Below are 14,010 nucleotides of genomic sequence, written 5' to 3'. Positions count from 1 at the left end.
CACAGAGCCCAGGTTTCCCCCCCCCAAAAAAAACGGTAGGAGGAGACAAATGACTTGAGGATGACTGCTCTGGAACTGAGAATGCAAAGGTGAAAGTCAGGGAAACTCAGGGTGAAAATTCTACTGCCAGAGTACTGCTTCTGGCTCCCTCACACAGACCCAGCCACCCCCCTGCCCCACCACACACACACACACACACACACACACACACACACACACACGCCCCATTTTCCTAAGCTGCTGTTTCAGGCACCTTTTCTTCCAGTTGTGGGACCTGTGGACATGCTTGGGGTCAGGGCCTAGCTCCCCTGCATGCTGACAAGCTCTATTGGGGGCTTCCTGATAAATGCATCAGGTAGGTGGTCCATCTACACAACCCACCCATCCTTAGGCTCTCGGCACCCCTCAGCCAGGCTTCACCCCCTCTCCCACTCCACCTTGCAGTCAGCCTGTTCCTACCTACTGATGCTCAGGATGCTGTTCCCTCAATGCCAGGTGCCTTCTCCCCACTCGCACCCCTGACCCAGTCCACCCTGCACCCCTACCTAGTCAGCCCCACCCCACCTCCCTTGCCCCTTCCCAGACGTGTGTGTAGACAACATTTGTGTTTTGGGCACAAACTGCTTCTTGGATCCTCAGAAAAAGGGGGTGCTCCTGGGGGGGGTAGGAGCCAAGCCCAGGTGCCCCTAGGTTCCCTGGGGACATGCAGGGTGGGGTGAAAGGACTTGCCTAGCCCTGGAGGCTCAGAGGGGTGGGGAGGAGGGGGTCCCCGAGGCGACTGGCAGGGGCGGAGGGGAGGCGCAAGCCCCAGCTCGTCCCTTTCAGGGGGGACTCATGCATCAAACTTCAATTTTCCGGACGATTGAATTAGTGATTTTTTTTCTCCTGAACTAAAATACACTTAAGTCTTTGGGATTAATTACCACGTTCTGGTCCCTCAGACTGGAGTATTACTTATCGGAGCTGCGTCTGACACCGGCCCGACACCTCGTAAAATAAGGAACTGCGCCTCCCGGCCTCACCCGGCGCCGCCCGCCAGGCCCCAGGCCCGGGAAGGAAGGCGGGGAGGGTGGAGGGGGTTGGGGGAGGCCGGAGTAGCCCGGCCGCGCCTGGGGTCCCAGGCTGGGGCTGCAGAACCCTCCTGTTTCCCAGGTCTGGCCCAGCAGGGCCTTGGCCCTGGCCCCCTACAGGGAAGGAAGGCACCAAGCCCCGTGGCCTCCCAGGGCGAGGAGGAACCGAAAGTGGGTGGGTCAGCAGAGAGGTTCCGAGTGCGGGCGAGGACGCGCCCGCAGCGCGCACTGACCCGGCTCGGGCCCCAGGGCGGGCGGCTCAGTGAGTCCCAAGCACTACGGAACCTCAGCCTGAAAACGGGCGTAGGCGCACAGCCCCGCATGAGACCCATGCCACGCGGGCCCTTGCACGCGGAGCACACGGCCCGCTCCCACGGAGTGCACCCCCGCCTCCTGCAGCCGCACCCCGAGGCCGTCTGGGACAGGTGTCCTGGCGCTCCAGGGCGGGCGCTGGGAGTCTGAGGCCCCGCTTACGGCAGAGATTCAGCGGTTGCGCCTGGAGCGCGGCCAAGGTCATCGGAGGGCCCCGGCCCACGAGTGTGTGGGCTGACAGGTCTCACCAGAGCCGAGTGGCGCTAAGGACAGGGTGGGGGAGCCCAGGCCTCTCCGGAATCCAGTCTCTTGCCCTCCTGACAATCAGCCTCTTGCCCTGTCCCACGGCCGCCGCCGCCGCCACCACCTCCTAAGAGATCCCGCCGGGAATCTCGCCCCACGCTCCAGGGCCCGGAGCCCGGCCACGCGCGCCTTCGGCGGGACTCGGAAGTCCATTGCCAGCCGGAGGGGGCGGGGGAGGCATCGAATCCTGCAGAGCAGAGCCCCGACTACGAGGGCGGTCCGAATCTGGGTCCGCCGATTCGGAATTGCTCGGGAGCCGAGTTGCCAAGGTCGGGCCTTCCCGCTGGCCAGGGCGCTGCGGTGGGCTCCGACGCCGGCCTCACTGCCAAGGCCTCGCGTCTCCTTCCTTCTGGCCTCTAGGATAAAAACTAATTCCTTCTCGTCTTCCAAGATCCTGGGTCCAAGGCCACCTCCTCCGTGAAGCCCCCTCCCCTCGCTGCCTGCCCTTGGTGAAGGGCACGGCCCTGCCCCTCGGGCCCACGGCTCGGCTGGGCGTCGGGGACGCGGAGGGTTCGGCGCGCTAGACTGAGAGCTCCTTGCGGGCAGGGGAAGGATCCGGAGTATTTACATTTCCCCCGCCCCCAGCGCGGCCCCGCGCCCAGGAGACGCACAATGAAGGGGTGTTTCGCTTGATTTTATTAATCCTTCCCCTTCCTTCTTTCCTTCTTTCTTTTTCCTCCTTCGTTCCTCCCTCGTTATTTTTTATTTCTTGGTTATATTCAATTGTCATGTTTTTCAGGCTCATTAAATCCATTTAGAGACAAAAGAATAAAAGGCAGAAGGGGAAGGAGGGGGAGAGGGGAGGGGAGGGGGAGGGGAGGGGAGGGGGGAGGCCGGAGAAGCAAACAAATAACCCGCTTTAACTAGACGGGCGGATAAATGGCCCCGTTTCTCCTCAGCCCCGATGCGCCTGCTTAGCTGCGCGCCCCGCGGGCGCCGCAGCTCGGATGGGCTCGGCCCGGGGGCTACCGCCCCCAGCCCGCGGGGACCCAGCAGGGCCGGGCCCCGGGCCGCGAAGCAGGGAGCGGCCGGAGGTGCAGGGCCGCTTCATTGGGATTCATGGGCGTGTTGGGCGGGCGGCCCGGGGCGCGGGGCGCGGGGCGGGGGCCGGGCGGGAGGGGGGTGCGCGCGGCGGGCGCAGATGCCCGGGTGACCGCCGCGCCGCGGTCCCTGCGCCGCCTTTGTGCCGGGGAGGCGCGCGCGGGGACCTAATCCATCAAATTGTCTACAAATTGTGAAGAAAATTCAAAAACCATATGGTCGCCAGCGCCGGCGCGCTCTGGGCTGCGGAGGGCCGCGGCCGCGCCCGCACCCGGAGCCGCGGGGGGCTGGGCCCGGCTATTGTCGCCTGTCAGCGGCCGCCCGGGTCCATTCGTCCCGGCCTTCATGGTCCGCGCTCCGAATTACAGACCCATCCATCCTGAGAGAGGGCGATTTATGTCACCCGGGAGGAACCGGCCGCACGCCCGGCCGCCCGGCCGCCCGGCTGCCTCCGTCCTTCCTTCCTTCCTTTTCTCCTTTCTTCTCTCCCACTTCCCATGCCCTTGCTCCCCATCTTTCCCCGGTCGATGGCCGGCTCCGTTTGGCCCTCGAAGCTTTCCCACTGTCTCTTTCTCCCGGTCTCCGTGGCTCTGCACTTTCTTGCTCCGCTTGGAAGTGACTCTCGTCCCAGCCTTTCCCCCTTCCTCTCGGACTCTTCGCTTCCTCCCGGACACCAGCGTTCGTTCTCGTTCAGACTCAGGCCCTGGGGCCCCCTCGCCTGCCTGAGACCAGATGCGCTTTTCTCACATCAATTTTGCGGAGAAACAGAGCCCAGCGGCCCGGAGGCAGGACCCTCCTCGGGTGACAGCGGCCACTCGCCAGCCCCGCGACAACAAAAGCCCAGAGAGAAACCGACTCCTTTACAGAAAGTGAAAGTTGCCCTCGCCCCTTCCCCAGACCGGCTTGGGGCGCCCAGGCACACCTCAGAGAGTCCTTGGCAGACCCATGTTTCTGCCCCTAGCTGAGCAGGGCACAGATTTTGTGAATGTTTACTAGAAATCCCTCCAACTTTGGAGGGAGCTTTGGGGGTGCTCTCTGGCCAGGAGTGTGCAATTCAGTCAGCCGTGGGGGGTCTCCGGCTTATTTTCTGTTCTCTCCCAAAGGTGAGGTCCCCCTGAAGCTGTGGAACCGAAACTTCGGAACCGAGAGACTCCCGGAGCTGCCTACAAAACAGTACCTGCAGCGCTCGGTGGTTGAATGCCCTTGGGCCAGGGTGGAATGCGCTACTACCTGGCAAATCCCTCCTTACCTACCTTGTTTCCTAACACAAATTATGTTGCACCCCATGCACCCCTAAAGCTGGCATTTCCCACAGCCTTGCAAGTCTCACTTTTTAACCCGGACCTGGCGAAGTCCCACTTTCTCCGTCCCCACTTCCCTCCTTGTGGTACCTTCTGCGAGTTCGTGAGTAAGAAGCATCCCCTCCCACTGCTTCCCCCTCATCCCTCATTCTTGCATCTTTCTCTGAAACCTAATCTTCTCCAAATCTCCATGGCCTGAACAGCCAACGACCAGTAATGGGGGACATTCCAAGCCTGCCTTGGTTTCCCTGAATCTGGCTCACTCATTCAGACACGGTCACTGCCGGTTCTAGTAAAATGGCAAAGACTTTATTTATCGGAGAAAGGGGCCTTGGGTACAGTCCAGGAAGGAGAGGGCAGGGTATGAACGGGAAAGGGCACGGGGACCCACCCACATCCGAACACCCTCATCTGGCCAAATCCATCTCGAAGCGGGGCAGTGGAGACTGCAAGACAGACCCAGAGCTGCGGAGGAGGTGGGGTGAAGGCTTAGGGTGGCCTCTCAGTCTCTGTCACATGCAAAAAATTTCTATAAAGAGTAAAAAATAATTCTAGGGCTTTGGGTTCCGTTGTTGTTGCTTGGCTGGATTTCCCCTGCTTTATCGCTAAGATCGGGATCTCAGCAATCAGTCCAAGGAAACCAAGAGAGAATGGGGAGGACTCTTAAAAATAGTTAAGTGAGCATTGGAATGGGGGGTGGGGGCAGAGGTGGTGTCAGAAACAGACTCCTTTCCAGAGGGGAAAGAAAAGATCAATTTGAAACTTGCAAGTCAGGCCAGGCTGGGCCACTCAGCCCCTTCCCACGCGAGGGGGTGGGGGGAAGAAAGAAGGAAAGAAAAGAAGTGAAAACTGCAATAGGCCTGGGAAGGTGAGGAGGGAGAGGGCCGTGCATTCGCCACATGCAGAGAAAATTTAAAAAAACAAACAAACAAACAAACAACAACAACAACAAAAAGGGTTGGGGCGGCCCGGCCCCCTCCTCCAGACCGCGGGGTTGTATCCGCTACCCTTGATTCTGCCTCGTCCTCAGCGAACCTGGCAGCCTGAGAGCTTGGGAAACATGGAGATCTCCGAGATTTTAAAAAATAAAAGAAAGGGGAAACAAGTCAGGCTGCGGTGGGAAGAACCCACTATATAGGTTTAAATATTTATACAGAAGCCGAACAGAAATGCTCGGCCTAGGGCTTGCGGGGCGGCGGACGCCGGGAGCGGCGGCCGGCCCGGCCGGCCAGCCCGGGTTTATTGCTTAGAGAGGGAAGAGGCGGCGGCTGGGAGCCCAGTCCGGGCCTGGGGCAGGAGCGAGGCGGGAGTTGCAGAGGAGGTCCCAGCTCCCCTCGGCGGTCCGGTCCGGGAGGCTGCAAGGCGTGCTGACGCTAGGGGCCCGGGGCGGCGACAGAGCCCAGGCGCCGCTCAATCGTCCACGTCGATCTCTTCGTCTTCCTCGTCCTCCGAGCAGTCCTGGCTGCTGACCGGCTGGTCCGTGAGCGGGGAGGCGGGCGAGAGCTGCAGGGGCCCGGCGCCCGGGGCCTGCGGAGCGCCTGGGGGGAGGGCCGGAGAGCCAGGCCTTGACTTGGCCCTGCCGCAGCCGCCGCCCCCGCCGCCCGCGGCCTCCGAGTTCTGCTCGAGTTCGGCCAGCGCCACGATGTCCATTTGCCCGCTGGGGCCCAGTTTCTTGGCGGACTCCACGTCGGCCTTCATCTCCTCCAGATCCCGCTTGAGTTTGGCGCGCCGGTTCTGGAACCAGGTGATGACCTGAGCGTTGGTGAGGCCCAGCTGCTGCGCGATTTGGTCGCGATCCGCGGGAGATAGGTACTTTTGGTAGAGGAAGCGCTTTTCCAACTCGTAGATCTGGTGATTGGTGAAGGCCGTGCGCGACTTTCGCCGCTTCTTAGGGGTCTGCCGCTGCCCAAAGATGGTCATGCCGTCGCGGCCTGCGAGGAAACCATAGTATAGGCTCGTGCTAGGGGAGACGAGACCCCACCCAGGCTCTGGGTCACCCCACCCAGGCCCACCGGCCTGTGGTCTGCCGCCTCCTGCTTCCTTCTCCGATCTGATTTAACCACTCGGGCCAGAGTCGGCCTTTCACTTCGGCAAAACCCTTTCCCCCCTTCTCATCTACTAGATATTTGTAGGAAAATTTGTTTTGATCCCTGTTCCCCCACCTAAGAGTTGGTTTGAAAGATCTGAGGTTGCTAGAACATGCAGGGGCCAGACAGGGACGGCCCCCACAGCGGTGTGAATATTGATTCTATATCCGCCTTCCAAAATATCCCAACCCCCAAAGTCCCAGCGAAAGGCTCTCCCATCCCTAACCCCTGGGAACAGGGCCGGGAGCCCCAGGCCGCTGGGAACGGGGAGAACACCGGGCAGAGCATGCAGGGCTGCGAGAGATCTTGGGTCCCTGACTCTGACCTATCTAGAGGTCCCTAGGAAATAGGGTTTGAGTCCTATCCTACCCTTCTCTGCTCCCGCGCGGCAGCGCAGCGACTTAGGCTAGCCGGCCCGGACTGCCAGCGCGGCGCGGAGGAGGCGGGCAGAGGCGCTGGGCAGGAAGCTGGGGGCGCCAGGAGCGGGGTACTGGGCGTGGGGGAGAAGCCGGCGGCGGCGCCTACCTTCGGCCGCCTGCAGGACGCTGACCTCCAGCCCCTTAAAGGTCTTGCTGGCGAGCTCCTCCAGCGCGCACAGCGGCGAAGTCTGCGAGAGCAGCGCGCGGCCCGCCAGGGGCAAGCCGCCCGACGCGTGCTTGTCCGCGGCCGCCAGCAGGTGCGCCGCCCCGCACAGCGAGTAACTTCTTCGCACCGACGGCTTGTTGAGGATGTCCTCAATGCTGAACGGTGTCAGCGGCTTGTTGGAGTTGGCGGGCGGCGGCAGGTGGTCCAGCGGGCTGCGCCGCCGCTCCTCCCCAGGCGCCGCCTTGCCGTCCTCTTTCGAAGTCATCTCGGCCTCGTTGCGGGGCCCGGCCGGGGCGGCTCGGGCCTCGGGGACCCAGCCCGCGGGCAGCTCGAGAGCCGGGCAGCGCGGTTGGCGGCGGCGGGTGCGAAGGAGGCCGCGCCGGGCAGGGCGCGCGAGCCGGCCACGGGCCGATTAGCGCAGCGGCAGAGGCGAGCCGACCGGTACGGGGCCCCGGGAGGAGGGCGCTGACGCGGGCGCCGCCGCCACCCCGGCTTCCAGCAATCCGGGGCCCGAGCCGGGGCGCGCCGCGCGGGGCTCCAGTTTCGCCAGCCCCGGTGCTATTTAAAGGTGTCAGGTGGCTCTGCCGCGGCTCCTGGCCCTGGGTCCTGGCGGCAGCAGTTGGAAGAGCCGAGGAGAGGGCGCCGATTCCGTACTGCGAGGGGAGGCGGAGAGATGGGGCAATTGACTATTGCTAACAAGTTAGCCTTGATCGAGGAGTAATCAATTATTTGCAGCTGCACTTCTCTCTCTCTCTCTCTCTCTCTCTCTCTCTCTCTCTTTCTCCTTTCCCCCTCTCTCTTCTTTCTCTCTGTTCTTTCTCCTCCTGTTCTCTCTCTCTCCCTCCCTCCCTCTTTCTTCTCTCTCCTCTGCTCCCCCCCGTCTCTCTCCTTCTCTCCCTCTCCCTCGCCCTCTCTTTCACTCTCTGTCTGTCCAATGCAGGCGGCTCTAAGTTGGGAAGCTCATTAATTAGCGGGCCGGGGGTAGGAGGAGCCGGCTGGAATTAGCCTGCCTAATGCGCCTGTCAGTCCGGGCGCTGCGCCGCGCTCGGCCCGAGCTGTTTGTAAATTACATTAGCAGCGCCTTTATTGCACCCGAACCTCCGGCGACTGAAAAGCCGCCGCCCCCACCCCAAACTAGGAGCTGCGCTCGGGGCGCACCCGCCTCCCGCCGGCCTGGCTGCGAAGGCAGCGCCGGCCTGGAGGTCTCAGGTTCTCCGACCCGGGATTTGACGCCCAAGACAGGGCGACGAGAACCCAAGCCGGGGAGGGAATCGGCCGCTGCGCGGGCCAGGTAAGACCGGGAGCCTGGGAGGGCCCCGCCGCCGCCGCCCGGCGCCCACTTTGCGGAGCAGAGATCAGCGAACCCGCGCCCCTACCCTAGACCCACTTGCTCCTCACGGCCGCCCTCACGCCACACACACACACACACGCTCACACACACCTCCGACCCGGGCTACGGTCTGGGTAGAGGGTTTCTGCGGGTCGCCCCCAACCCCCACACCCCGGGCTGGCCCACTGGAGATCTGAGCTGGCTGCAACTGCACTGGGCGAGGCGACACGGGGCAGGAGTGGAGGACCAACCCCAAGGGTCGGGGCAAGGGGCCAGCCAGAGACTCAGTCTCCCTAACCCGAGAGAGGAGCAGGGAGTTGAGGATGGCTCTGGGCGCCTCTCTCTCTCCCCCGGCCCAAGTCTGTAGTAGCAGCCTTACCTCTTGCAACAATCTCGCGCACTCTTTCTTCGGACGACTGCAGCCCCTTGGTGACCCACGTAGGACCGGGCAGCTGGGGCGGGGGGCCAGGGCTCACGGGGCGGCTCCGGGCCTCCCCGCTGCGGTCTGCCCGGCCCGGCCGGGGCCCCGCTGCCGCCCCGCCCAGCCCAGCGCCGGGCTTGAGTGCACCGCAGGCCGGCCGACTCCAGCTGTTCCGGATGCGGGGCGGGGGGCCCAGAGGGGGCCGGGCGAAGGTTGGGAGCTAAGCTCTCGGGACCCGCAGGGAGGCCGGGGTTCGAGCAATAAGAGGCGGTGGGAACCCTACAACCCAGACTTTGTGTCTCTCAGGCGACCGTTTGTGTGCGTCAGTATTTGGATGTAATTATGCTTCTGAATATGTGTGTTTGTGTGTGGCTGTCCGGGTATTTATTCTCGGAAATGGAGGTGAATCGGTGGGTATTTAGGGTGATTAAACCGCCTTCATCCCCCCCCCCATTCGGCGCCACGGGGTGTTGTGACCCCGGGCTTTTTCTTCACTCCGCAGGTTTGTGTGGGGTCACCAGCACCTCCCCCCCACCTTAATCTGCTTCTAACCCTGGAGAAAGGAGGGAAGGAAGAAGACAGGAGGTGGAGGGAGGAACGGCTGTTCTCCGGGTAGCCAGCGCTAGCGGGTCCCAGGCTTTGTTTGTAAACTCCTGGGCAGGCAATCGGGTCGGGCAACCCAGCCCCAACAAGAGAAGGAGGCCGGTGCTCAGCCAGAGGCTGTGCGGGGCAGGAGGACTCCAGGTCAACTTGCCCCACAGAGGGTCTATGGCCAGTGAGCAGTGGGTCGGGGACACCTTGCCCCCCGGAGCCTCCCCCCCCTCCGCACTGGGGCCTCTGCACGGGATTATTTCTTTCTCTCTCCTCCAGCTATTTGTCTGGCTCCAGGCTCTGTGGAGTGAAGGGCGCAGTGCTGGGAGAAGGGGTTCTTGGTCAGGAATCCCACCTGTCCCTAGCTGCTAGTGTAGGAAGACCTGCCTGCCTCATCCCCACCTTTGTCCTGCATGCGGGGGAGGGGGGTGTTGAGGTGGGGGAGGTTAAAGACAGGTGCTTAAAAGGCAGGAATGGTGAAAAGGGGGATTCTCAGCCCCCCAGAGCTCTGTCCCAGCCCCATGGCAAACCTGTCTCTGGTGCAATTGGGAAGCCACAGCGGCTGGGGGATGCTGGGTGATGCCTGCATGGTCTGAGCCCAGAAGGTGGAGGGAGAGGGCGCCAGGGGGCTGGACTTTTCTGGCTTGGGACTGAGTCTGCCCTCCTCCCTCTCTCCTGCCCTCCCTTCTCCCTTGTTCCCCTTTCTCACATCCTGCTCTCCTCATCCCACTTCCATATCTGGCCTGCCGGTCTTACCCGCAAATGTCCTGACCCAGAGCTTCCCTGCAAGCCACCTTCCCTGTTCACAGAGAAGATGCCCCAGATCAGGAACTGGATACTCTAGGGTCTCATTGCCAGAGAGGCTGCCACTCCCCTCCCCACTTCTTCCCCTCTGTTCTTGTCTTTATACCTGATGGTGTAAAGACATGAGCAGAGGGTTCTCTTAGTTCAGAGGTTTATCTCCTAGTCCCCCAGGACCAGCGGACTTCAGGGCTAGTATGAGGTGTCAGGATGGTGACAATGGTGAAACGGGGCCGGTGGGGACACAGAGTTCCCTGCTGGGACTGTATTTCTGGGCACTGTTAGTCTCCCTATCAAAGTGGACAGGACTTTGCTTCATCGGCTGTGCTGTTGCTTCTTCCATCCACTTTGCTCTCTTCCTGGCCCTACCTGCCGCCCAATCCATGGCTTTGCTTTTTTCCAGCCTAATTGGTTGAACTCTCAGCCAAACAGCTCCACTGGCACTGCTGAGGCTGCAGGGGGCACGTGGTGCCACTGGTCCGTTTTGTTGTTTTCAGTCCCCCTCGCCTCCGTCATCAAGGCAAAGGCAGCCGCATCGAGGTCAGCCTTCAAACACCAGCCCAACTGCCACCCTCGAACCCAGGGCACGGGCAGCTGCAGTGCAAGACCTCTGGGTGTGCAGCCCCAACTCCTCCTGCTCCCGCCAAGCTGAGAGAGCTTGGGACTGGGCGCCTGGATTGGAGGCTCCACCACCCAGTTCTATACAGATCTGAGGGTTAGGGGGCACCTGGTATTTATTGGTTGGATGAGTCGTGTGTGTGTGTGTGTGTGTGTGTGTGCCTGCGCTCGCGCTGGGGATTGAACCCAGGGCTTTACACACGCAAGACATGTGCTCTACTGCTGAGCCACATCCCCAGCTGGTTGGATAAATTTTTGTGGTGCAAGGAGTACAAATGGTTGTATGTTGTGGAGAGAGAAGGTTTGGGTTCTGACTGCCCCCAGCCCCATAAAAGTGTTGAAGCCTGTGAGAATTGGGAAGGGGATTAATTCAGGCACTGTGTGGGTAGTAGTGACAAACGTCCCTCTATTACTGGCCAGAATCTAACCTTTTTCCCGAACCCTTATCCAGCACCCCGAGCTAGGTCGGGGAGACAGTCTGAGGTCCTCCACCCCCAGTCAGCTGTCCAGTGTTCTTTTCCCTGGAGCTGGTCCCTGGAGTCTTTCATGCAGAGGAAATGCTTATTTGTTGTTGTTGTTGTTTGTTTGTTTGTTTGGGGACTACCTCAGTAGTCCTGGCTCTGCATTCAGGGATCACTCCTGGAGGCACTCACAGGACCATATGAGGTGCTGAAGATCTAACCCTGGTTGGCCTTGTGCAAGGCAAGCGCCCTATCTGCTGTACTAGGAGGAGCCCCCTCTCCCCTCTTTCTGGACTCACCTCCCCACCCCCAGTTTCTGTTGACTTCCTAGGTTCCAGCATCATTCCCTCTCTGGTGGACAGGGAAAGGATTGTTCTGCTAAAAATCTGCATTCATTCCCCTTGTTCAGTATTACAGAAAAAGAGAAACATTGAGCATTGCATAAATGTTAAAAGAAGGGGACCCTATAGACCCAAACCCAGTGACTTATTCCTTAGCCTGGGAGGATAATTCAAGGAGACCGCCAAAGGCTCCATCAGTTTTAATCCAGATTGTCTGGGGAGCTGCATTTGTTTCCAGATTATTTGTGTAAATTCCGATGCTGGCCCGCAGGCCAGGTTGTGACACCACTTGAAATGTGTTGACTTGACCACCAATAGGGATCACTTTTGTCCCTGGGAGACCTGCTCCTCTGACACTCTGGGTGGAATTCAGAGCATTTCTTCTGCAACAGAAGTACACGGGATAGATGGCCTCCTGCCACCAGGGCTGAACCAAGACTGCCCACTTGGTTTTTCTATTCTGCCCCAGGCCAGCTTCTGCGCTAACAATAACGACAATAACCATGACAATAAACACTGCCTGCCCTTCCCTGGTGCCAGGCTTTGGGCTCAAATTCATTTCATTTATTACTTACCCTGGGAGAGGTAGCTATTATGATTACCCAGATTTTACATGTAAAAAGAATGGGACCCAGAGAAGTTAAGTCACCCATTCAGTGTCACACAGCCTGTTTCTGCTCTTGGTGCCTGAATCATGAGGTTCTTTCAGGGGCTCCACTGAACTCAGAAACTGTGAACGAAATCGTGCATGTGCCCAGGTGGGTACATTTAACCCCCAGGAGCTGTACTACTGGTGTCCCACAAAGGGTTGGAAATCTGGAGAAAGTTAAGGCCACAAGCAGGCCAGCGGGGATGGGGGGAGGCAGCTGCTCCACAGCTGGGGCCAGGCTCCTGGCACCCCCTGGCCCTGCGGGCTGCGGCTCTGGGCTCCCTTTGGAGTATGTCCCGGTGTTGGGTGTTTTCTCCTCCCTGCTTTGTGAACTGAATTTTTTCAAAGCCCAGTGACAGTGTGGCCCTGTTACTTGGACCCCTGACCTCTGATAGGCCTTTCAGCCCTGCAGGTGAGGAATGACAGTCCTTTGGAAGTATGGGGGGTACGTGTAAAAGGGAGGGGCAGAGGCAGGCGCAGAGGTGACAGTACCAGGAGGTGCTTAAGGCCGATGACTCTGGGTGGCCAGCTGCAGAGCACATGTCTTACCCTCCCTCCCGTTTCTTCATGACACCTATTGCCCTGTTTCAAGGTGCAGCACATTTGGGGACATTTCTCTGCCCTATTCAGGCCCATTAAATAGGTGGGCTGCCTTTAGCTACCTTCATACCCTCTCCCCCTCCCCCCCCCCCCCCCCCCCCCCCCCGTCTTGGCAATCATTGGCAGAGAGCCAGGAGTAGCCCAATTTGTCTGTCTGCCCTGCTGCCCCTCTCTCCTGCCAGGCTAGGAACTTGGAGAAGAGGTCCGGTCCAGTTCCCCTCTTCTCCCTTGCCTGTGAGCCGGGCATTGACTCATGGATAAACTAAGGAATAGGAGAGACAAAAGAGAGGACGGACCAGAGAGATAGTACAGTAGGCAGGGAACTTTGCCTTGCAGAGGCCATCCCGGATGCATCTCTGGCGCTCCATATAGTAACCTGAGCCCCACCAGGAGTGATCCCTGAGTGCAGAGCCAGGAGTAAGCCCTGAACACAACTAAATGTGACCCATCCTCAAGAGGGAGAGAGGAAGAAGGAGGGAGGGAGGGAGGGAGGAAGGGAGGGAGAGAGAGGGAGAGAGAGAGAGAGAGAGAGAGAGAGAGAGAGAGAGAGAGAGAGAGAGGATGAGAAGCATTAAGGGACCTTATACTTACCTGGAAAGACCCAGGATGGAGGAATGGGTAGAGCTTTGTGCACGTGTGTGAGGTACCTCTACTGCTCACACTCACACAGAGGGGTACAAACACCCCATTTACGAATGATTTGGGGCCACAGAGGGAAGGGAGTCCTGGGTTCTAGGCTCTGATGTGATAATGCCTGACACAGGAGGGATTTATACTCTCTCCTATCTTTCTTTCCCTTCCCCTCCCACCCTCACTCCCTTATTCTTCCCCTTTCCTTCTCTCCTTCTCTCTCTTCCTCTCTCCTCCTCTCCCCCCACTCATCTTTCTCTGTGTGTGTCTGTGTTCTCTGTGTGTCTGTGTGTGTGCATCACAGGTTAAGTACCATCATATTTTGGATCCAAAAGCAGAGAGGATGGAGGGTGATAGCACCCTGCCCCCAGTAACCCAGGTGACTGTGGGGAGGACAAGTGTGTGTGTGGGAGGGGAGGTGTGTATGTGTCCTAGTTCTGTCCAGGTGGAGGTGGCATTTGAGTTGATGACTTTTGTTTTTTGGTTGCTGTTGTTTTGTTTTGTTGGTTTTTACGGGGGGCGGGGGAGTCACATTCAGCGATGTTCAGGGGGAATTACTCCCGGCAGTGCATGGGGACCATATGGGATGCTGGGAGTCAAGCCACATGCAAGGCAAACATCCTCCCCACTATGCTATCTCTGCGCCCCTTGAGTCAATTCCTAAAAGGATGAAACCTTTGGGTGGGTGCAAAAGCAGGGCTTCAGTTGCCAAGCAAGGGACACAGCCAGAAATATTGGCCCAATGGCTAGGGAGATAGAGAATAGGCTTTGCATGTGGGCGGCCCAGCATCCACCCCTGGCACTGCGTGATCCCCAAAGCACTGGGAGAGACCTTTGAGCACTGAGCTGGGAGTAGACTCCACCCAGAA

General features: G+C 59.8%; 1 protein-coding gene across 1 annotated transcript; it reads right to left on the bottom strand.

Annotated features, from left to right (window-relative positions):
- Positions 1-5,104: 5,104 nt before the first annotated feature.
- Positions 5,105-6,970, bottom strand: LBX1 (ladybird homeobox 1). Its single transcript, XM_004616343.2, has 2 exons — positions 6,640-6,970; positions 5,105-5,958 (listed from the first exon to the last, which is right to left on the bottom strand). Exons 1-2 carry the CDS (start codon positions 6,962-6,964, stop codon positions 5,438-5,440), a joined length of 846 nt encoding a protein of 281 aa, XP_004616400.1. The 5' UTR covers positions 6,965-6,970; the 3' UTR covers positions 5,105-5,437.
- Positions 6,971-14,010: the final 7,040 nt, after the last annotated feature.

The sequence above is a fragment of the Sorex araneus genome, chromosome 11 (assembly GCF_027595985.1).
Source record: "Sorex araneus isolate mSorAra2 chromosome 11, mSorAra2.pri, whole genome shotgun sequence".
NCBI lineage: Eukaryota > Metazoa > Chordata > Mammalia > Eulipotyphla > Soricidae > Sorex > Sorex araneus.
This window is presented reverse-complemented; position numbering and strand designations above follow the sequence as displayed.